Source organism: Ciconia boyciana, chromosome 15 (assembly GCF_034638445.1).
Source record: "Ciconia boyciana chromosome 15, ASM3463844v1, whole genome shotgun sequence".
Classification (NCBI taxonomy): Eukaryota; Metazoa; Chordata; class Aves; order Ciconiiformes; family Ciconiidae; genus Ciconia; species Ciconia boyciana.
The window spans coordinates 7745345-7767909 of NC_132948.1; the positions used below are offsets into that span (position 1 = coordinate 7745345).

General features: G+C 60.9%; 3 protein-coding genes across 3 annotated transcripts; 2 read left to right on the forward strand and 1 right to left on the reverse strand.

Moving 5' to 3' along the window:
- Window positions 1–86: 86 nt before the first annotated feature.
- Window positions 87–7714, reverse strand: TCHP (trichoplein keratin filament binding). The gene is given in 13 exon segments (XM_072880519.1): window positions 87–733; window positions 1420–1563; window positions 1639–1824; window positions 2062–2143; window positions 3156–3328; window positions 3613–3679; window positions 4004–4116; window positions 4615–4788; window positions 5632–5700; window positions 6264–6320; window positions 6615–6819; window positions 6904–7091; window positions 7093–7714. Coding segments are annotated over 13 exon segments (1521 nt in total). The 5' UTR covers window positions 7123–7714; the 3' UTR covers window positions 87–700.
- Window positions 7715–8502: 788 nt separating this feature from the next.
- On the forward strand, window positions 8503–11909 carry GLTP (glycolipid transfer protein). The gene is made up of 5 exons (XM_072880520.1): window positions 8503–8712; window positions 9659–9720; window positions 10010–10143; window positions 10486–10636; window positions 11002–11909. The coding sequence occupies exons 1-5, from the start codon at window positions 8610–8612 to the stop codon at window positions 11182–11184; spliced, it is 633 nt and encodes a 210-aa protein (XP_072736621.1). The 5' UTR covers window positions 8503–8609; the 3' UTR covers window positions 11185–11909.
- A 3623-nt stretch (window positions 11910–15532) lies between these two features.
- TRPV4 (transient receptor potential cation channel subfamily V member 4) lies at window positions 15533–21806 on the forward strand. The gene is made up of 15 exons (XM_072880514.1): window positions 15533–15906; window positions 16973–17145; window positions 17384–17536; window positions 17846–17986; window positions 18098–18396; window positions 18858–19037; window positions 19111–19269; window positions 19404–19496; window positions 19693–19766; window positions 19877–20042; window positions 20268–20334; window positions 20583–20899; window positions 21020–21147; window positions 21376–21497; window positions 21664–21806. The coding sequence occupies exons 1-15, from the start codon at window positions 15533–15535 to the stop codon at window positions 21804–21806; spliced, it is 2589 nt and encodes an 862-aa protein (XP_072736615.1).
- Window positions 21807–22565: the final 759 nt, after the last annotated feature.

Sequence of the window (22565 nt, forward strand, 5' to 3'; positions counted from 1 at the left end):
GAATCAAGTGCAATAATCAACTAAAAATCCCCTCCCCTCCTGTTGTTTCAGCAGTGTGCTCCCATAAAGAAACAACCAGTTGTTCAGATTGCAATTATTCATCATTTATGAAACAAATTTTTAAAAAAATGAATTACATCTTCAGGACCTTCTGGAGATGAACTGGACACGTTAGGAATTCCTGCCGCAGCACGCGTTACCTATTGTGCTGATTTGCAGTGCGTTATAAATTAACTCCTAAAAGCCAGCTGGGCCTCTAGGCACATCCTGCTTCTCAGCGGTGGGAGCCTGATGCTTAAACAGAAAACGCAGCACGTAGTGCTTTACAGTTCCCGTTCCACGGTGGGCACAGGTTCTCTCATGGTTTAGATCCAAAGGGGCCGTTTATGTGCTGTGTTGCCCCGTGTAGCAGGTACTGAAATACATCATCACCACTCCTGAACATGGAGTAAGTGGAGCAGTTCAGTCCTCCAAGGATGCTCACACCTCTGCGCTCTTGAAGGCAGTAGGAATTTGCTCTTGTGTTCAGCTGGGCCACAGCTAAGTATTTTCAGAAATCTGCCGAGTTGAGTCTCAGTATCATTGTAGGCTATTCCAAAGCCACCATTATTTCAGGAGTTCCTTGATCCTTCAAAGTTTTCTTTCTGTAGTCTGCAACTGCATTTAGTGCTCGTTCCTCGGGTGCAAAGGACAAGAATCCTCAGGTCCATGCTGCTTTTGGGTAACTGTAGAGCTAAGAGGGTCAAAACAAAGATGGTAACTACTTCAGGGGCTCTAGAATTAATGTTCTGCACACGTGCTATTCAGCATGCAAAGGTACTTTGGAGAGTACAGAACATCCTCCAAGAAAAAGCATCAGTTAGGTTTAAGAGTTGATAGTTTAAGGCAGTAACGCCTCCTTCCAGCTTTGTCTAATAAATTGACAGAGGTGAGGTACTCTGCAGAGTAGCTTATAGTTTAGTACAAAAAATACAGTCTGCTGGGCATGTGGTTTAGGTAGGGTTACTCAATTCAGCTTAGTTCTTAGAGCGAGGCAAAGCACAACAGAAGACGGAAAGACCTTGAACAGCTGAGATGCATTGTACCAACTGCCTTAATGCAGCGGATAATGCTGAAAATAATTAGAATAACATTTGAGGCAGTAGCAGCAAGTCTGCCTCAAAAATTATTTAAAAATTGGGACCGAAAGCATCAATATCAGCAAAAGAAAAGCAATTGATAAGAGAACTGTAGACCTCTGTTAGAAACAGCACCAGGGGAAGGAATGGGCCCGGTGTTCTGCCCTGGTGCTGCGTGGCAACTAAGGTGCCAATTAGAAACGATGAGAATTCTGCATGCGTGATGCCATCGCCCTCCCCGACAGGCTGGCGCATCAGGGTGACCTGTACGTACAGGCTTCCCCATGCCACCGCTACGTACCCTGCTGCGATACCCTTGCTCAGCCATGCGCTTGGCCTCCTGCCGCACTAACTCCTCGCAGCGCTGCCAGGCTGATCTCTCCTCTTCTTCCTCCTCCCTCTGGCGCTGCTGCTCCTCCCGTTCTTGTGAGCGGCGCTCTGTCAGCTGGGCACAGAGAGGACAGGGCTGTTACGACTGGGCACCTTTGACAGCTGGGTGCGTCTGGAAAGCATCCTGTACCTGTGCCTCCAACTCCTGCCTGCGGGCTGTCTTCAGTTCCTTCTCCTGCTCCTTCTCTCGCCTACTCAGTTCTTTTGCCTCTTCAAGTTCTTTAATCAGCTGCTCTCGATACTTTATAGACTCTTCTTGGGCTCGTCTGTTTAACTCCATCTTCTCTTGGATCTGGCGCTGCCTGCCTGCAAGGACCTTTGTGAAGTGAGAGGATTAAGGGAGAAGATAAGTCAGGAAAGGGGCCAGCCTTAGAAACAGAACTGGGGAAATCTCAGTGCAGATGGTTAAACAGTTCTCAGAAAATGTATCGGAGAAGCAGAAAAATTCTGCCTTGAGTACTGAAGGCTGTAACTCTCTGGAGGGTGGAGGGTCACAGCTGGAATGATGGCTTCATCAAACCAAGAGAGACACCTCATCAAAAAAGGTCATCACCTCATTCATCAGGCGATCTCTAGCCGCCTTCTCTCTCTCCCATTCTTCTTCCCTCTTCTCCCACACTTTTTTAGCTTCTTCTCTAAAGGAGAGAGGAACAATTATCTCTAAGGTTACTACTTACAGTTAAAAAAACTCTATATACTCCATGGGCATAGACGAGCTACCCTGTGCTTTAGAGGAGCACTCAGGTTTCTCTTCACGTTTGTTCTCAGGCAGCTAGCGTGTCCGCCCCCCCATGCCTATTTCAGAGAACCGCCTGATCTCCCTGTTACTGAACAGCGGGAGGTAACACGCTGAAGGAAATGCTGGCATGCAGCAGGACTTCTTGGATGCGCTCATCTGCCCGGCGCACAGAAGGGCCTCGGGAGGAAGCTTGCCTCTTAACAAGGGTACTACTTCACAGGGCAGGTGGGTAGTTAAGGGCATTGCTGGAAAAGCTGAAGATTTTGTAAATCTTCCCTCTGCAACAAAACCTTTAACTAAACCTTGATGGTAGCACGCACCGTCCTGTCACCAGTGAAGATGCTCTCTCAGCTGGGGAGAGCGTAAGTTGAACCTGAACGAGGAACCTGAGGCAGCTTGTATCTACAAGCTCTGAGATACAAAAGGAAACAACATGCAGGTTTTGGGGTCACTTGGACTAAGCCCCTCCACATCAATAATGCAGAATCATTGAAAGTTAGTTACAAAGTACTTACAACTAAAAGGTAATTCTTCCTGTCTCTGTCTTACTACCTTTTTTTGTTATTAAAGCTCTGGCATTAGAGCTAACGTAACAGAAATTATGGACTAGGTGTTGGGCTGAAGTAATTGAAAAACAACCGCAGACTTTGATTCTGTCCTGGCAGAAAAGCTTTGTGTCTGTATGTACTGGCATGCTGACTGCCTAGCACAGCACTAGCACATGGAATGAAGGGGCAGAGCTCACTTCTGCTGCAGTGCTTCTAGAACTGCAAGGCCAACCAGACATCGCTTTCTAACGTCCACTTTCAAAGCCTATTTAATAAACACGAATGGAGCTCCACCAACCAGGCAGGAACGTTCAGCACATACGGTCTCTTTAGATGACGTTCAGAGGTGGGCAGGCTCACCTAAAAATAGTCTGCAGCTCTGCCTCCCTCTCCTTTTCTAACTGGAGCTGTTCCTCAATGACCTGTTTCATCCAGGCAACATCTGCAATGGCTCGTTCTCGTCGCGCGGACTGGCAGCGCTGATCCTCATCTTCTTTCTCGAGGAGGGCTAATAAGATTTGCCTGTCTATCTCCTTCAGAAAAACCACAAGATTAACAACTATCTAACAGCTTCCAGCCTGTGTGCAGGGCTACTCTCTACAAATTATTGGTGACGTAGTGTCAAGGGTGTGCTCAGGAAGACACTCAGTCTGCTGGCTTCCCCGTGATCTTTTTGCTCCAGCCCTGTTCACAAGCTGGAAGGGGCTTCCAAACTAATTATCTGTAGGCATCAGAGGCAGACACATAAATAAAATACAAAGAACAAGTTTCTGCAGCACACAGTATAACGTATAAATCAAGGGGTACTTTCATTTACCAGCTCCTCTTGTATCTGCTGAGCTCGTCTCTTTAACTGAGCATTACACTGATGCCTCAAAAAGCGACTGAAGGAGAAAAAAAAAAAAAAAAGAAAACATTCAAACTGACTCTAAAGCCCTATGTTATTATACACCAGCACTCAAGGTACAAGGTACACCTGTGACAATGTAACTTACAGGCAACAGAGGTACCCGCTACTGCTAACATGAACAAAAAGAAGTAACCAATGCGTTTGCTCATTGGCTGCTCTGGGCACTTCCATCAAAAACCAAATATTTACAACCCACCGCTGCTATCTGAAATATCTCCTCGTGCTGCAAGTACTATTGCGGACGTAGGAACAGATTCTATCCAAGCCCTGCTGAAACAAGCTTCACTTGATCTCATACCCAAGCTCTTTCTTCTTCCGGTGCTCTTCCATTTGTTTCCTTTCTTCTTCCAAGTTCTCCAGCTCCCACTGCTGCTTTAATAAATTATCTTGTTCTTTTTTCAGCTTTGTTGCCTAAAAGGAAAAAGCAACCACCAAGAAAGAGTACATCAGAGAGCTCAGACATCCCAGAGAGAGCGTTTGTACCAGAGTTTGTACCCCGTTCTGCTCCTCTGCAAGCAGTCAAAATCCTCACTGCAGCAAGTATTCCACATTAATGTAATTCGTGGGTCAGTGGCTCACAGCTCAAGAGACACTGTGAGAAGCCCCAGATGAAAAAGCCTTTGAACCAAACCGGTCACACTTAGAAGTTTCTATAAATCTTTTTCTCATCTGGTGCAGCACAAAAGTGTGCTCACATTTCAAGAGGAGCAAACAAAAGCTACCGGAGTGCAGTTAATATGCCAGTGTTCACGGGAGAGGTCTACATGACTAACAGAAATTATGTCCCAACTAGCTTTGTTCCAGATTTAATCTAGTGGAAACCTGGAGGGAAGAGGTCAGGTCAGTGTTGCTGTATTGCCAAGCAAAACAATGAATTTCCTTCTCAAATGAGGAGAAACTAAAGATTACCTCTGTCTCCTGTAATTTCAGTTCTTCTATTTGTTGAAGCAATGCCTCTGCTTGCTTCTTCTCTTCCAGCCGACGCTTCTCTTCCTCTTGTCTCATTCTTTCCAGCGCTTCCCTTCGTGCACTTTCACATTCATTTTCATAACGTTTTTTCTCTTCAAGTTCAGTTGCTTCTTGCTTTCCAAGCCAAAAGAAAGCATGGCATTTAAGGTTAGGCTAACACAAAGAAACAGCCTCCGGCTCAGGAAATCCACAAATCAAATTCTTGCAAGCTGACACGTATTGGGAAAATATAGAACAAAATACACTAGGGAGGAACACAAGGACAAAGCCAAACTATCTGCAGATCACTGCCTGAAAATGGTTCTCAGTCTATACACATCCTTTGCAGGACCCTGCACAGGTCTGATGCTAAGCACAGGCGGTCTTAAAAATACACTCAGCTTCTCCTGTTGCAGCTATAACAGATTATTGTTTTAGTTAACTCTGAAATCTGTATTTGAAGGCCTTTATTATTCTCTCACATCAAAATCACTGTATTCCCATATCTAGTATGTGTGTATTCAAATACTGAGCCCTTGCAGCTTTGCACTGGCTCTGCACTGCAGCTTGCTGTTAGTTAGACGAGCACCCAGTGCCACACTGAATCCTGCAACAGATCTGCTCAGCAGATAGCACTGGATTTGCTAGGAGATGGGTTGTGTGTACTCGTTAGACAGGAACGATGGCTCTCCATTAAAAGCATCCTTCCTGTTAGCAGCTCCTGTCGTTCTGCGGACACCAGAACTCCCCATCGCTACAGGAACGAGCACAGCAACCTCAGTCATTATTTGGTTCAAGACTGCTGTGAGAAAAACAAACAGCCAACTCCTATTCCTTCCGCATCCGAGCCATGTCCACACAGGAAGACAAGCTGTCTGCCAGCCGGGTCAAAAGGCACACAGCATCACACCTCCACCCACTTGTGCGTTTCAGGAGTCTGCCCTAGAGACCGGTAACACCAGGGCCACCCCAGCGTACCTTGGTTTTTTGCATTAGCTGATCACCCCAAGCCTCTACCACGTGCTTCCTGTGCAGCTCTGACTCCACCTGCAGACGACCACAGATGCCGTTAGTGCCAGAGGCTCTCCTGTCCCCCAGGATCTAGACAGACCCTCTGGAGCTCCTCCTGGCCCTGGAGCTCCCTGTAGCCCTGAAGTCCCAGCAGGATCTGCCTCTGTAGAGGTGGGCTCGTTTGGGTGTCCTCGGTGCCCTCCAGGTCACAAGCTGAAGGTCAACGTCACATGCCAGTTCTGGGAAACACTAGAGTGACACTGAAACCAGAGCTGTGGCAGCTAGAGCAGCAGGTCGGTGGAATAAAGAGTAAGGAAGCGCCAAGGACGTGGCAGGTACAGCTTTAAAAAGCACCTGAGATATTTACATCACAGGCACTGCAAATCTGCTCTCAGAGTCAGAACAGATTTCTGGTTGTTTTTGAAAAATACCAGCTTTGAGGGGACTTCTTACAGTTAAGCCATTTTCTTCCTTGCTTTTTGCTTATCAGAATTGCTGTGATTCAAGATGAATGACAACAGTAGATACGTGATGACATTCAAGTTAAAACCTGGTTAATAAACGCAAGGCAGCAGGGACTAAAAAGAAAGTAACATCACCTCCCGGAGCTCAGCGTTGTTTTTCTTCCAGCGCTCATACAGCAGCTGCTCAGCAACCTGGAAACACGAGAGCTGGGTTATATTCTTACAGAAGAATTCGAGATACCAAACCCTCCCGAGGCAGCCATGAGTTAAGCGCACCAAGCGCTGAAAAGCGCGGCACGGGGCACTCCTGTCGAGCCCCCCGCAACCGCGACCTGCACATCTAAAGGAAGGGAGCGGCCTTGCCCGCCCGGTCGCTGGGAGAGCTGTACGAGCGCTCCTCCGCCCGCGGGGGCGAGGACCGAGCCCCGGGCTGCGAGGCCTCTCCCGAGAGCCGGGGGCCGCGGGAGGCCCCGCCGCTCCCCTCACCTTCCTCCTCCGCTCCTCCCGGCCGGCTCGCAGCTCCTCGCTCCGCTCCCGCATCCCGACGGCCTCCGACCCGCGGCCCCGCCGCAGCTCCCGCAGCTCCGCCGCCAGCGCCTCCCGCTCCTCGCCGAGCAGCCGCCGCAGCCGCGACCGCCGCTCCTCCAGCCGCGCCGCCGCCTCCTCCGCCTCCCGCCGCACCGCCGCCGGGCTGCGACACACCCGGGCCTGTCAGGGGGGAGCGCCCGCCGGCCCCGGCCTCCCCGGCCCCGGCCTCCCCGGCCCCGGCCCGTACCTGGGCGGGAGGGCGCGCGGCGCGCTCCACCGCGCCTGCCGGGAGCAGCAAATGGCGGCCCGGGCGAAGGAGCGGCTGGCCCGCTCCCACTGCTGCCGGCTGCGCGCCTCCAGCTCCCGCCGCCGCTCGGCGGCCCAGCGCTCCGGGGCCCGGCCCCGCGCCGCCCACCGCAGCGCCATCGCCCGCCGCCCCGCACCAACGGCCGCCGCCCGGCGCCATGGCAACGCTACGGGCGCCGCCGAGGGACACGCCGGGCCGGGCTTCGCGGGAAGGGAGGGGCGGCCGCTCCCCGCCGGCTCACACCGACCCGGCCCGGGGGCCCCGCTCCTGCCGCCGCCCCGGCGGTTCCTCCGTGCCCCGTCCCAGCCCGGGCGCTCGCCGGGCGTGAAGAAGCGGATCGCCGAGCTGGGCGGTGGGGCGGTTCGAGCGGGGCGGGCAGGCGGACTGGTGCCAGCGCAGGCGCTCGCTGTGCCGCAAAACCCTGCACCGGGTTGAAGCTGCCAGCGGCTCAGCGTTTATCGCGCTGTAAATATTGCGGGTGGGTTAAAGGTCTCTGTTTCTGCCAGCCTCGGCCGCCACGCCAGCCCGGCACTGCCTGCAGGGGCTCGGCCCGCAACCCAGCCCCGGCCGGGCCGGCCTCTGGCCGACCTGGGATGCGCCGAGCACCCAGGGACGGGGTCCGGCCACCGGCTCGGCGGAGGCGGCAGCCGGCGGCCCCCTGCGTGTGCCAGCGCTGGTGACAGACGGCTCCTGGCTGCGGCCTTGTGCCAGCACCCTCCCTGCGAGCCAGCGATCGGTATCGCCCCACGACCTGTTTTTCCAGAACAGCCGGTCAAAACACCGGATCTGGGGCCCTGTCACCGGTCGATCCCCGCCCCACGGCCGCAGGACGTGGCCGAGCCTCCCTCCACAGCCGCCCCCTCTCCCCGCACCGCCACGGCCCCCATCTCCCTCCCGCGGCGGGGGGTGAGCTCACCCGCCCTGCACGGAGCTCGGTGTCACCTTCCACCGCCGGCCCGTCGCAGAGGTGTTGAAATCGATCGCTCCCCCGTTAGGGTTCGGGTTCGGTTTCCCGGCGTGGGCCGGGCCGCGCTGACTGAACCATCTGCTCCCTATGAAACATTTATCTCCCCTAAATAATTAACAACGACCAGCCTGGAACAGTGCACCTGGCCAGGGGAGGAACGGCCGGTGCGGGGCCGAGACGGCGTAAACAACCACGGCGGGGGACGCTCCGATTTCGCCCCCGCCGCGGGGGCAGGGCCCGCGGGCGCCCGTGCAGCCCTGAGCGGGCCGGGGCCGAGCCGCGCTGCCCCCGGGCTGCAGCGGGGGATGAACCGGGGCGGGCTGAGCAGCGAGGCGAGGCCCGGCAGGCCGGGGTGGGCAGTGTGGCCTCCTCCGGCGCCCAAACCGGCCCTCGCAGCCGCCCGCGCCCGGGCTACGGGGCTGGCGGGGACACCGTCCCCGGGGCTGAGGGGGCCCTGAGGGGAGCACAGCCCCACCCCTCGCCGCTGGCCCCGCCCCGCCGCACCTCGAGGCCCGCGCCCTCGTCCTGATTGGCGGACGGGAGGGTGGGCAGTGCGTCGCCATTGGTCGGAGCGGCGGGGGCGGGCCGCGGTAGCAGCGCGCTGCCGGGTCGGGCGGCGGGGCCGGCCCCGGTGCGGTGCCGGTCGGAGCGGGCGGTGCGGGCCGGGCCGGGCCGGGCCATGGCGCTGCTGCTGGAGCACGAGTTCAAGCCGCTGCCGGCCGACAAGCAGATCGAGACGCTGCCCTTCCTGGAGGCCGTGGCGCATCTGCCGCCCTTCTTCGGTGAGCCCGGGCCGGCCGTCTGCGGGGGCGGGAGCTGCAGCAGGGCCCGGCCCGGTACCGGCCCTGCCGCCGCGCCCAGCCGTGGCCGTCTGCGGGCAGAGGGTCCTCGGGCCCCGCCGGTCCGGGTAGCCTCTCCCGGTCCTGGGTGCCCCCCCGGTCCTGGGTGCTCGCTCCTGGGGCTCCCCCAGTTCTGGGTCGCCCCTCCCCTCCGGTCCTTGGGCCCCCGGTAGGTGCTCACCCCCGGGCCCGGCTGCTCCCCTCCCCCGGTGCCTGGTGTCCCCCGGGGAAGCAGCCTGATGGGGCCGGGTTTGCATCACGGTCCCGTCAAACCTGTCAAGCAGCCCCGTTGGGAAACGTCCCGCTGACCCCGGGGCCCCACGCCCCGGCAGAGCCACCGACGCCGCAGTGGGGCCTGGCCGCCTTTCCCCGGTGCGCCCCGGCTGGAGGCATCACTCGGGGCAGGCAGCTCCCAGCCAGCCCGTGGATCCCACCCGCGGGCCGCTCACCCTATGTCGGGACCGTGGGTGTGTGTCGGCACGGCCGCCCTCGTGCCACCACGGCCTGCGCCATCCCACTGCCCTCCACAATGTCAGCTATTGTGTGGCGGCTCCGTGGCAGGCCTCGGCCGGGCAGGACACGGGGCTGCCTGCCTGGGGACGGGCAGAGAGGGTCCTATGCCCCGTTGTGCTACTCTGGACCATCACATCGGGGCCGTGTCCCAGAGCCGGGGGTCGTGGGGCCGCTGGCAGGGCCGGGACAGGAGGCAGGGCTGGCAGCCGCTCGCCATGGCCGTGTGCGAAGCCTGAAGAGCCGTTCCCAGCCTCGCTAGTGCGTGTCTCAGTGCCTTGGCTGCGGTTAAGGTGAAACCTGTTGGTTACAATTTGGGAGTTTGCAGTGTCTCATGTGTCCCCTAATGACTAATCGTCCTCCCTCCGTGTTTCCACAGATTGCCTGGGGACTCCCATCGTCTACTCGCCGGTCAAAGCAGACCTGACTGGAAATATCAAGGTAGGAAGGGGTGCAGGAGGGCACAGGGGGGTGAACCCCTGGGCAGAGATGCTGTGGGATTGGAGAGGCAAGACCCGGAGGTGTTTAAAAAGGCCTTTTCTTCCCATGGGGGCTTTCGGGCTCAGCGGCGGTGTGTTTATTAACGAGGTTCCCTGGTAAAAGCACTGTTTAGCAGCTGCGGTGCTCACTGCAGACACCACGTTTCCCCACACTGCAGCCGTGAGCACCAGCCTGCTGCCGCTCTGCCCAGCAGCTCCCAGGAGCCAACCCCCCTTCTCTGCCCTCTTAGAAAATCCGGGCGGTTTACGACTCCAACCCCGCCAAGTTCAAAACGCTGCAGAACATCCTGGAGGTGGAGAAGGAGATGCACGGCTCGGCCTGGCCCAAGACAGGCGCGACGCTGGCACTGATGTGGTTGAAAAGGTGACTCATGCCATCGGGGGGCTGCTCCGGGCTGTGTCTCGGCACGTGGCACCCTATCGAACACTGGCCGGAGGCTGCTGTGGAGAGCTTGGGCCCGGCTGGTCCCTTCCGGCGGGGTCTGGCCAGGGCAGCGTGGGGTGCTGTGTTTTGAGGAGCACAGCCTGGTGCGCTGGCTGCACGAGCAGGAACACGCAGGGGCAGGCATCAGCCCTGTGGGGAGGGTGTGCTGCCGGGACTGTGGGTTTTTGGGGAGCCTGGATGCGTCAGGCTTGAGGGGTGCCTTGCTGGAGGCTGGGAAGGAGCATCCCTTTCCCCACCCTGACATCTCCGCTCTTCTCACAGGGGCCTGAAGTTCATGCTGGTGTTGCTTCAGAGCATCTCTGATGGTGAGCGGGACGAGGAGCATCCGAACCTCATCCGAGTGAACGCCATGAAGGCTTACGAGATTGCGCTGAAGAAATACCATGGCTGGATGCTGCAGAAGCTCTTCACGGTGAGCGTTCACGTCTCCATGGAGGAAAGCAGCCTTTCTTTAAGCCCAGCTGCTCCGTTAGTTGCCCCGAGCAGTGATGTGTTTTAGGAGAATAATGGCTTGGAAACATGGGAAGCTGCTGATCTGTTTTGAGCAGTGTTTCCAGGGAACCCTCTCTGCACATCCCTGCTTCTCTGAGTGTCCAGCCAACATCCCCAAGGTTGTTCCCGTGTGTCTCCGAGGGCCCGGAGACCCCACAGCATCCCATTTGGGCATCTCCAGGCGCTCAGAGGCGCACAGGAACAACCCAAACTGGAGTCCTGCATGTGGGATGGGGAGGACTTCGGGTTTGTGGGAGCCTTACAGCTTCTTCCCCTGTTTTATAGGGCTCGGTCTACGCTCTTCCATACAAATCAGATTTGCTGAAGGCACTAGAGAAGGGTCAAGAAGTCAAAGAGGAGGAAAGCATAGAGAAGATTCATCAGTTTCTCTTGAGGTTCACCCCCATCCTGGATGCAATTTATGAGATGTACACAAAGATGAACGCCGAGCTGAGCTACAAAGCCTAAAGCTCGCACGGGACTGGTAGGGCTTAAATAAGGTGTGACGGGTGCTACCTGCGTCTTAATCACTGAGGCAGCTGGGGCAGCTCCTGGCTGTCAGGCAACTTTGATTCTTGTCTGGATCTGCAGCAGATAACTTGTTTTCTCAAAAAAAAAAAAAAAATTAATTTTCTATTGAGAATACAGCAATAAAACAATTGTACCCACTGTCATCGTAGGATTTCCCAAGCCTTTGTCCTAAAGAGGAAAAACAAGTATTTCTAGTCCTAACTGCCGGGTTTATGTCTGCCACAGTACCGGGAATGAAGCGTGGCTGGCGGCAGCGTCCCGCCGATGCTGCCTTGGCTCTGCCCTTGGCTCTGCCCTGACTCTCGGACTGCACCGCTGCACCCTCGGCTGTGCTGCGCCTGGTGCCCGCCATGTGCCGATGAGCGCCCGATGCTGCTCGCCCACCGATGGGCACCCGGGTGAGAAACTTCCCGAATGATGCTGGCAGCGCCCGCGGCAGAGGAGCCGATGACTTTCCCGGGTGACCCCAACTCCTCCAGCGCCTGCGTGGGAGCGAGCCCCCTCCGCCTGGACGGCTGCGCCAGCTGAAGCCGGGGGACTGTCCCGACGCGGTGTTTGTGGAAGCACATGTTGCCTTATTAACCGACCGCCTTACAGCACTGCCGAGCCCTGCGCCGGTGGGGCAGGGAAGCAAAATTTAATAAAAACTCACGGTAACTTCGGCCTGGGCGGCTGTTTCGGGGCTGTTCCTGGGGGGCCTGTTTTGGGGAGGGTGTTTTGGGGGGCTGTGCCTGAGGGGCTGTGCCTGAGGGGGCTGTTTGTGGGAGAGTTTTTGGGGCTGTTTCAGGGAGGGTGTTTTGGGGCTTGTTCCTGGGGGGCTGTTTTGGGGAGGGAGATTTGGGGGCCTTTTCCTGGGGGGCTGTTTTGGGGAGAGTTTTGGGGGCTGTTTCTTGTGGGGGCTGTTTCAGGGAGGTTGTTCTGGGGGCTTGTTTTGGGAAGGATGTTTTGGGGATTGTTTTGGGGAGGCTGTTTCAGGGCTGTTCCTGGTAGCGGGCTGTTTTGGGGAGCGTGTTTCTGGGCCGTTTCAGGAAGGGTGTTGCAGGGGTTTGTTCCTGGGGGGGCTGTTTTGGGGAGGGTGTTTTGAGGTTGTTCCTGGGGGGCCTGTTTCAGGGAGGGTATTTGGGGGCTTGTTTTCGGAGGGTGTTTCAGGGGGCTGTTCCTGGGGGGGGCTGGTTCGGGGAGCTGTGCCGGGGCTGCGCCGGGCCGGGCCGGTGCCCGGGTGCCGGCAGGAGCGGAGGGAGCAGGGGCCGCTCCCGCAGGCGGGTCCCGGTGCCGCCCGCCCCCGGAGCCGGCGCGGGGAGGGGCCGCTCTCCGGGACGGGCCCCGCGGCGACTCGGCGGCGCCGGAGCCTACGGGGCCCTTCGCGGGACGTGCCGCGGTACGGGCCGGCGGCGGGGCGGGCGGGCGGGGTCCCCAGAAACGGGGGGCGGCACGACGGTAGGGGTGTCCGGGCCGGGACGCAAGTACCGGGGCGGCACACGGGGACCGGGGCAGGATGGGGCCCCCCGGGCAGGGCACGGGGACCGGGGCAGGATGGGGCCCCCCAGGCAGGGCATGGGGACCGGGGCAGGATGGAGCCCCCCGGGGTGAGGACCGGGCTGCAGGCTGAGCTGGGCAAGGCAGGGTGCAGCCCCATGGGCTCCCCCTGGCACTGCGGGGTCCTGACCTGTCTGGCCAATTTGGGGGCTCACCGCTCCGAGGGTGAGGTGCAGGGTGTGTTCCCGCGGGGAGCCTTGAGGAGGGGGTTACCAACGGCTCTAAACTCAGCCGTTGGACCACGCTGAGTTCACGGCTCTCGCCCAGGTGAACGTGGCCCCAGCGGTGCGGTTTATTTTGGAAGGTGGCTGGTTCAGTCCGGATGCGCGTTTCCACTGAGGCTGAACGTGAACACGATGTGGTTTCAGTGATTCACTCCTACCCGGAGCCCTTCGTGCTTTAGTTTGAGGAACACTTTAATGTGGCAAAGTCTGCACCACCCGCTAATGGGGCATCCTCCCTGCCGCCCGCCCAGGGCATGTCCCTGCGCGTCCTGGTGTCGGTGCCAGCGTCTGTGACCCTACGGTGGGCTGGAGTGGGGGACTAACTGGGGATACTGGTCTGGCTGGGAGGTAACTTGGTGGAAAGCTGGGGAGAGATGGGAGCGCACTCGGGGGAACAGGCAGGAGGGTTTGTGTTGGATATGAGAGCCGGGGCTGTGCCGGCGAGCCTCAGCGCGCAGTGAGCTGCACCTTGACTCATTTATTCCATGGGGTGAGGGAAGTCTGAAAAATAAAAACCCAAATAACTAACGAGCCAAATAAAACCCCATTGACAGCACCTTTCCTGGCAGCGGCTATGCCCGTGGGAACACCTAGGCTGACGGCACCGGCCAGCGAGCCCGTCATTTCCGACACGAGCTTCCTGCCCTGGTTGCTGGCGGCAGCACTGGCTCCTGGCCCCACCTGCCCTTTCCACTTGTCCCCTCACTTCTGCCCCATGTCTCCCCAGGCTTCAGCCCCACGAGCATCCCCAGGGCTGCCTGCCGCCTGGCCAAGTCCCCTGGCCAAGTCCCCAGCCACTTCCTATGGGAAACAGTGTCCTGTGCTGGTGGCTCCCTGGGTCTGCCCTGGGTTCCGGCCGTGTGTGACAGCCCATGACGTGTTTGGGCTTTTCCCTAAAGCTGTGCTTGTCCCAGGGCTGGGATTCCCAGCACAGCTGAGGAGTTAGGTGCTCCATCCCCATGCACAGCCCGCAGGCTTGGCGTGTTTGGCAATCCCCTGTTCTCTGTTATCCAAGGACCAATCGGCCATGCAAAGGCCCATGTTTGCCCGGGGTCGGGGTGTGGGACCTGCAGGCTTTGGCAGGTGCTTGTGGAATTTCTTGCAGAGAGGGCGATGGCAGGAAAGTCAGCAAAGAGGAGAAACCGTGTTGGCTCTGTGGCTCATCCCCTGTCTCCCGGGGCTGCACCGTCCCCACTGGGTGCTACCCAGGGCTGCACTGTCCCTGCTGGCTGTCCCCCAGGGCAGCGGGGAGGAGGGAACCGCTGCCCGAGGCCGCCCCCACTGCAGCAGGATTTTGGGGCTGTTTGCAGCCCTTGTCCCCCATGTCTGTGGGAGCATCGTGTGCTCCCGCCATGGGGCTGCCATGAGCGGCTGTGGAACACAGTGCCTAATTAGAAGCACGTTATCCGGCAGAGATCCCTGCCTGCCCCGGGAGGGCCCAGCCTGCCATTATGGCTTGTTGTACAAAGCTGCAGCCCACTAGAAAATGATATGTTTCCCGGCTGCTTTTTCTGTCCCGGGACCCGCAGGGAGGGCCGAGCTCCCCAGAGGCAGGAGCTGGGCTGAGCCTTAATGCTGATGTGTTTCACGGGTGTGTTTTCGTGGAAAGCAGGGCTGGGGGACAACCCGGGGTCACTCACCTGTCTGCCCTGCCTGTCCGTGCCTCTGCCAGCGCTGCCTGCCCGGAGGAACCTGATGGGCAGGGCACGGCAGTGCCGGTGGCATGGTGCAGTGCTTTGCTCGCCACGCTGGTAGCATGGCTCTCCTGCAGTCCAATCTCCCTCTGGGCAACCTAAACCCGTAATTTCTTGTCTTAACTGCTGCTCCTGCCCTCCCGTGGGCTGTGGCCCCCCTGTGCTGCATCTGTCCCGCTCCCGGTGCCCAGCGTGGCCGTGCCGGCACTGCGGGTGCCCGGGGCCAGGTCCCACCAAGCCCCCTGGGGCTGTGGGAGTGATGGGGCATCGAGGACCAGCCCGGTCCCACTCCCAGCCCTGCTGCAGTGGCAGCTCCCCACCGCCTCCAGGCGCTTCCCTGGGCGCAGGGTGTATCCCAGGAATGTTTTCTTTCCTTGGGCGGCAGATCGGAGCGCACAGGGTCTGCTCTGTGCCCTGTCCTGGGCTGCACCCAAGCCGACCGCAGCGGGGAGAGGCAGCGGGGCCGGGCTTGCCCTAGCCCAGTACGGCTGCGCTTTGAAGCCAGCAGCGCTGCAGCCGGTGGGGCCTCTGCAGACGTGAGGGGTCCCCACGGCTGGGTAGGTGGGTGCTGAGGAGAGTCAGGGCAGGCAGGACCGGCCGGGAGACCCTGGGTTGTGAAGGGTCCCGCTGGCCCCAACCGCTGCCGGGGTCAGCATGGGACCTGCTCCTGCGCGGGGGCACGGTGCCCTGTGGAAGAGGATAGGGAGGGACAGCGGTTATTTGGGGATGACGCTGTGTTTTCCTCTGCCAGGTCTCCTGCTCTCGTAGAAGGAGCTGGGGGTCGCAGCCGCCCAGGCAGGCTGCTCGCACCCATCCCTCCGGCCAGGGAGCATGGCAGACGCCGAAGACCCCCCACGCGCTGTTGGCGGCGATGCCGGGGAGGGTCTGGGGGATGATGGGTCCCTCCAGAACGACTCTTTCCCACTCTCCTCACTGGCCAACCTGTTTGAGAGTGAGGACACCCCCCCTGCCGAGGCGGCCCGGGGCCCCCCCGGTGCAGGGGATGGAAAGCAAAACCTCCGCATGAAATTCCACGGGGCCTTCCGGAAAGGCGCCCCAAAGCCCATGGAGCTGCTGGAGGCCACCATCTACGAGTCGGCCGTGGTCCCCGCGCCCAAGAAAGCCCCCATGGACTCCCTCTTCGACTACGGCACCTATCGCCACCACCCCAGCGAGAACAAGCGCTGGCGCAGGAGGGTCGCGGAGTGAGTACGGGGATGCCCGTGCACCCCGGTGCCGGTGGGGAGTGATGGGGCGGGAGGCCTGGGTGCAGCACTGCAGGAATGGGGGTGCCAGGCAGCTGGGGACGGCGACGGGGCCCCCACGGCTCTCCGAGTGGCACTTCGGGGTGCTTTGGGCAGGGGGGTGCCACGCACACGGGGCAGCTCCCAGCCAGTCCCAGCGGCCGCGCTGGGCTGTGCCGTGCCGTGCCGTGCCGTGCCGTGCCGTGGGTCTGCAGCCCCGCGGGGCCGGGAGCCCGGCTCCCCTTCCCCCTTGCCGGCGCCGTGAAAGAGGCTCTGTGCGCCCAGCCGCTCCCCTGGCCGGTGCGGACGTCTGGCTCCCCGGCATGAAAGGGCTTTTCAGGAGGGCCCCCGCCCTCCCAGCGCCAGGAAACCGGAGCCGGGGGGGGCACCCGCGGCCGGGCGCACAATGCCCGTCTGTGCCGGGCACCTGGGGCGGCCGCCGGCCCCCAGCCGCAATCCCCACCCCGGGGGCGCAGCCTGGCTGGGGGCAGCGGGGTGCCCCTGTGCCCCGGCGGGAGCTCAGTCCCCTGGGCGGGCAGGGGTGCAGGCGGGTGGAGGGGGCTGGGATGCCCCGTGTGCCCCCAGCCCCGGGGGTCCCTGGCTGGGGCAGCCACTGCCCCTCCTCTCCCCGTTCCCGGTTGCCCAGAGCCGGCCGGTTGTCCCCAGCCCGTCCCGCTGCCGCCAACTGCTCCGACCGGTCTGGCTGCACCCACGGCACTGGAGCGTGACTGAACCCGCGGCCCGTCCCTGCTGGGGGGCACGGCTGGGGGCCCAAAATGCTGCAGCACCCGGCCGGGAGCTGGCAAGGTGCCCACCAGCTCCCGTGGGTGATACTGGGAGGTGGGATGCTGGGAGCACTGGGCTGCTGAGGGTGGGGAGGCTGCCCTGGCCCCGCGGGTGACCCCGGCTGGGGGGTACCCCCAGGTGCCCGTGCCCTTCCCCGGCGGCTGAGCAACCTCAAGCTCATTGCATGGGTGGAAAACCGAAGCAGCGGCTCCGGTTCCCAGCGCTGGCGCTTCTCCCGCAGGAAGCAGGCACCGGGTGCGAAGGGGCCGGCTCCCAACCCACCCCCCGTCCTCAAGGTCTTCAACAGACCCATCCTCTTCGACATCGTCTCCCGAGGGTCCCCGGCCGGCCTGGACGGACTCCTCTCCTTCCTCCTCACCCACAAGAAGCGCCTGACGGATGAGGAGTTTCGAGGTGAGCACCTGGGGCTGGTCCTGCCCTGGGACCCCGTGGTGCCAGTGCTATGCCATGCCACTGGTGGTCCCCATGTCCCCGCGGGGATGGTGATGCACAGCCCCAGCACAGGGGGCTGCGACGTGTGGTGCCCAGGAGGAGCCGGGGATTTGGCCAGGGAGTGCAGGGGTGCGGGGCTGGGCATTCCCATAGCCTGTGGGGCTCGTCCTGGCCCCCCCTCAGCACCCTCTGCTCCCAGAGCCCTCCACGGGAAAGACCTGCCTGCCCAAGGCGCTGCTCAACCTGAGCGGGGGCAGGAACGACACCATCCCCGTCCTCCTCGACATCGCCGAGAAGACAGGCAACATGCGGGAATTCATCAACTCGCCCTTCAGGGACGTCTACTACCGAGGTAGGGGGGCATGGAGCCGCTGCCGGCTCTATCCGGGCATGGGGGACCCCAGAGAGGTTCGGGGACTGGAGCATCAGGGACCCTGAGGAGGATGGAGGATGCTGGGGAGGTTGGGGACCGGAGCAGCAGGGAACCTGGGGAGGATGGAGGACCCTGGAAGGGCTTGGGGACCAGAGCAGCAAGGACCCTGGGGAGGCTGGGGGGCTCCAGGAGGGCTTGGGAACTGGAGCAGCAGGTACCCTGGAAAGGTTGGGGGACCCGGGGGAAGTTGTGGGGCAGGGTGGGGGCTGACGGGTGCCGGTGGCACAGGTCAGACAGCCCTGCACATCGCCATCGAGCGCCGCTGCAAGCACTACGTAGAGCTGCTGGTGGAGAAGGGAGCAGACGTGCACGCCCAGGCCCGCGGCCGCTTCTTCCAGCCCAAGGACGAGGGTGGCTACTTCTACTTCGGTGAGCGGGGAGGGAGCCAGCAGGTTGCCCGGGGGGACCGGCTGTGTCCTGGGGACGCCCCCGCGGTGGGGCGAGGGCGATGGGTGCCCTGACGGCGTGCTGTCCCCGCAGGTGAGCTGCCCCTCTCGCTGGCTGCCTGCACCAACCAGCCCCACATCGTGCACTACCTGACGGAGAACGGGCACAAGCAGGCGGACCTGCGGCGCCAGGATTCTCGCGGCAACACTGTGCTGCACGCCCTGGTTGCCATCGCCGACAATACCCGCGAGAACACCAAGTTCGTCACCAAGATGTATGACCTGCTCCTCGTCAAGTGCGCCAAGCTCTTTCCTGACACCAACCTGGAGGCGCTGCTCAACAACGACGGCCTCTCCCCCCTCATGATGGCTGCCAAGACCGGCAAGATCGGGGTACGGTGACCCCCCCACAGTGCCGGGAGCCATCTGCCCTGTCAGCTCTTGGCTGAGCCCTGTCGCACTCGGTGCATGTCCCCGCCAGCAGCGAGCAGCATGGCTTCGCTCTGCAGATGGTGCTGGAAATCTGCATGTGCAGCTTGTTAACCTGGCTAATTAACCTTTCCCTAATTAACCCCAGGCTCTTGGCAGATCCCATCCTTTCCCCTGACTTGCCCTTGTCCTCCAGCCGTGCGGGGAGCGGGTTCATTAAAAATGCAAAAGCTGCAGCATCCTGGGGGGCTGCCTGGTGCGATGGAGTCCCTGCACCCCGGGAGCACCCCGGGCCCCCTGGGGTGCAGGGGGTGGGTTGGGGTGCTCAGCGGCAGGAGGGGATGTGCCTGGGGTGGGGTGGGAGGAGAGTGGGGTGGGGGCTGGGAGCGGGTCTGCCTGCGGGCGAGCAGTCCTCCCTCCGGCAGATCTTCCAGCACATCATCCGGCGGGAGATCACGGACGAGGACGCCCGGCACCTCTCGCGGAAGTTCAAGGACTGGGCGTACGGCCCCGTCTACTCCTCCCTCTATGACCTCTCTTCGCTGGACACATGTGGGGAGGAGGTGTCCGTGCTGGAGATCCTTGTCTACAACAGCAAGATCGAGGTGTGCAGGGGCCAGGGGGGACCAGGGGGACCACAGGGCTGGGTCCCCACTGACGGCGCCCGTGTCCTACCAGAACCGCCACGAGATGTTGGCCGTGGAGCCCATCAACGAGCTGCTGCGCGACAAGTGGCGCAAGTTCGGGGCCGTCTCCTTCTACATCAGCGTGGTTTCCTACCTCTGCGCCATGGTCATCTTCACCCTCGTCGCCTACTACCGCCCCATGGAAGGCCCTGTGAGTCCCACGGCACCGTGGCACAGCCCCGTGGGCCAGCACCTCCTGGCAGGGGAGTTTGCTGAGTCTCTGCCCCAAGCAGCCCTGCCTGCCCTGGGATGGTGGAGCAGCTCAGCTCTGTCCTTTCCCTGCAGCCCCCCTACCCATACACCACCACCGTCGACTACCTGCGCCTGGCCGGGGAGATCATCACCCTTCTCACCGGCATCCTCTTCTTCTTCACAAATGTCAGTGCGGCGAGGCAGGGGGTCCTCCCATGGGACAGCCAAGCCCTTGTGATCTCCACGCAAGGAGCGACTCGAGGGCAACAACCCCATGTCCTGAGGCATCAGCCCCTGCCGTGATGCCCCCTGGACACCGGGACCCTGCTGCGCAGGGGCTTGCTCCCCCCAGCTCCCCCCAACCTTTCCCTCTCTCCCCCAGATCAAAGATCTGTTCATGAAGAAGTGCCCAGGCGTGAACTCCTTCTTCATAGACGGCTCCTTCCAGCTGCTCTAGTATGTGGGGAACCCCCGGGGCCTGCCCGAGCCACAGCACACCCGGGCTTGCAAGGGGCAGTAGCCAGCTGTGGCTGTTGGTGCAGGGTCTGACCCCGGCTCTCCTCCAGCTTCATCTACTCGGTGCTGGTGATCATCACGGCGGGGCTGTACCTGGGCGGCATCGAGGCGTACCTGGCTGTCATGGTCTTTGCGCTGGTCCTGGGCTGGATGAATGCGCTGTATTTTACCCGGGGGCTCAAGCTGACAGGGACCTACAGCATCATGATCCAGAAGGTCTGGTGGGGTCAGGGGTCTTCTTCTTCCCCAGCAGGGCTGGTCCTCCTATGGATGTGCGGCCCAAAAGGAGGGTCCTCCATGCTTTCTTTAGGGTTTCTTGTGGCTCACCAATGCCCTGCTCTCAGTCCGGCTGTCCCTGCAGCATGGCTTGGTGATGGTGTCCCAGCACATGGCCGGGCGCTGCGGTCCAGCACATCTCAACCCCCTCTCCATCACTTGCAGATCCTCTTCAAAGACCTTTTCCGCTTCCTGCTGGTCTACTTGCTCTTCATGATTGGCTACGCGTCAGGTAGGTGCCTGACCGGTGAGCTGGGTCTCGGGGGAAGGATTGAGCCCTGCGGCACGGCATGGCACAGCCGGGCAGGGGGCTGTGGAGCTCCCTCTCCGTCCTACCCACCTGCGGGCTCAGCCTCTGCCTCCTCCTGCGGTGGAGAGGGAGAGGGGCTCAGCTGGTGCAGAGCCATGTGGGGGCCCGTCATGGGCCCCATCCTTGCTGCTTCCCCCACGGACTTGCCACCCCTGTCCTTCCTCCCCCAGCTCTGGTGTCCCTCCTCAACCCGTGTCCCAGCAGCGAGTCCTGCAGCGAGGAGCAGTCCAACTGCACGGTGCCCACCTACCCCTCCTGCCGGGACAGCCAGACCTTCAGCACCTTCCTGCTTGACCTCTTCAAGCTTACCATTGGCATGGGCGACCTGGAGATGCTCGAGAGTGCCAAGTACCCCGGCGTCTTCATCATCCTCCTTGTCACCTACATCATCCTCACCTTTGTGCTCCTCCTCAACATGCTCATCGCTCTCATGGGTGAGACCGTGGGCCAAGTCTCCAAGGAGAGCAAGCACATCTGGAAGCTGCAGGTACCACCCTGGAAGCTGCACTGCAGCACTGCAAGTTCCATCAAAGCAGCACCACCTGGGCGAGGAACCCCCCATGCCTCTGTCCCCAAGTGGCTGAGGGGTCCCTGCTGTCCCCGGCAGTGGGCCACCACCATCCTGGACATTGAGCGCTCCTTCCCTGTGTTCCTGCGGAGAGCCTTCCGCTCGGGTGAGATGGTCACCGTGGGGAAGGGCACCGATGGGACGCCCGATCGCCGCTGGTGCTTCAGGTAAAGGCAGGTGCCCTGGGGAGCCGGGGACCACGAGCAGCCAAGCCTCTCCCACCGCAGCGAGCAGCATTTCAGGGTGCCGGCGCCATGCATGTGTTTGCCGAGTAGTTTGTACTAATCTGGAGCCAGGTGGCATTGCCGGTGGTGGGATGGTGCAGGGATGCAGGAGCTGCCGCCCTGGCTCCCAGCCGGTCCATGCAGCCTCTCCAGGTCTGACCTTCCCCGCAGGGTGGATGAGGTGAACTGGTCCCACTGGAACCAGAATCTGGGCATCATCAGCGAGGACCCAGGCAAGAGTGACACGTACCAGTACTATGGCTTCTCCCACACTGTGGGCCGGCTGCGGAGAGGTGAGCGTGGTGCTGTGGGCTGGGAGCATCCCTCGGGACACTGCTTGCAGCCTCTGATGAGCCCCCGGAGCAGATTTGCTTTGGGGGCCGGGTGGCACGGGGCTGACTGGCAAGGGGAGAGCAGCCACAGGCTCCCAGCTCTGACAAACTCCCACCGTCTCCGCAGATCGCTGGTCAACGGTGGTGCCGCGCGTGGTGGAGCTCAACAAGAGCTGCCAGCCGGAGGAGGTGGTGGTGCCACTGGGGACTGTGGGGATGGCAGAGGCACGGGAGCGGCGGCACGGCCAGGCCTCGAGCTCCCTGCTCTAGCACAGTGGTGCTGGGAGCCGACAGACTCTGCCTGGGCCCCTGGCACGGCTCCGGCACAGCCAGCAGACTTGCAGACTGGGCTGGACAGTGCTTGTCTGCTCCTCAGGGATTTGTACAGCCTCCGTCCCTCCTGCAGCCACTGTCCCAGCCCGGACAGAGGGTCCTGGCCTTGCCCTGGCAGTGCTGGGAGTCTCCAGCTTGCCCGGACAGAGGGTCCTGGCCTTGCCCTGGCAGTGCTGGGAGTCTCCAGCTTGCCCGGACAGAGGGTCCTGGCCTTGCCCTGGCAGTGCTGGGAGTCTCCAGCTTGCACAGACGAGCTCCAGTGCTGCCGCTTCGCTTTGCCGAGCTGGGGCCATCAGCTGTGCTGCGCCAGGAACCTCTGCCATGGGCCCGGTGCGGGGAGTGCAGCCCCTCTGCCCAAAGCCAATGGTTTTTGCCACATATTTTTGCACAAGATTTATACGACTATTTATTTAGTAATAAAGACTGACCTGCCACTGCTGCCTCCTCCTGGCTTTGACTGATTCTGGCTGGGAGAGCATTGCTGCAGGGCCACCCAACACGCTGAGCTCACGCTCCTTTGCAGACAGCCCCTCTCGTGGTGCCCTGTGCTGCCTGGAGCTGCTGCCAGCCTGGCAGGGCAGCGTGATGGCACAGAGCAGGCAGAAGCCCACAGGACATGAGGCAGAGCACCCTGTGACTGCTGAGACGGGCAAGGCTACACCGAGCAGCGGGTGGGGGTCGTGGCTGGCTGCAGCA

Bases quoted from the DNA above. Each gene is read 5' to 3' on its own strand.
- TRPV4 (XM_072880514.1), top strand. From the start codon at position 15,533: ATGGCAGACGCCGAAGACCCCCCACGCGCTGTTGGCGGCGATGCCGGG. The intron at 17,537-17,845 runs GTAGGGGGGCAT...CCGGTGGCACAG, and splicing joins CAGGGACGTCTACTACCGAG to GTCAGACAGCCCTGCACATC. The intron at 21,148-21,375 runs GTAAAGGCAGGT...CCTTCCCCGCAG, and splicing joins GATCGCCGCTGGTGCTTCAG to GGTGGATGAGGTGAACTGGT.
- GLTP (XM_072880520.1), top strand. From the start codon at position 8,610: ATGGCGCTGCTGCTGGAGCACGAGTTCAAGCCGCTGCCGGCCGACAAG. The intron at 9,721-10,009 runs GTAGGAAGGGGT...CTGCCCTCTTAG, and splicing joins ACCTGACTGGAAATATCAAG to AAAATCCGGGCGGTTTACGA. The intron at 10,144-10,485 runs GTGACTCATGCC...CTCTTCTCACAG, and splicing joins GCACTGATGTGGTTGAAAAG to GGGCCTGAAGTTCATGCTGG.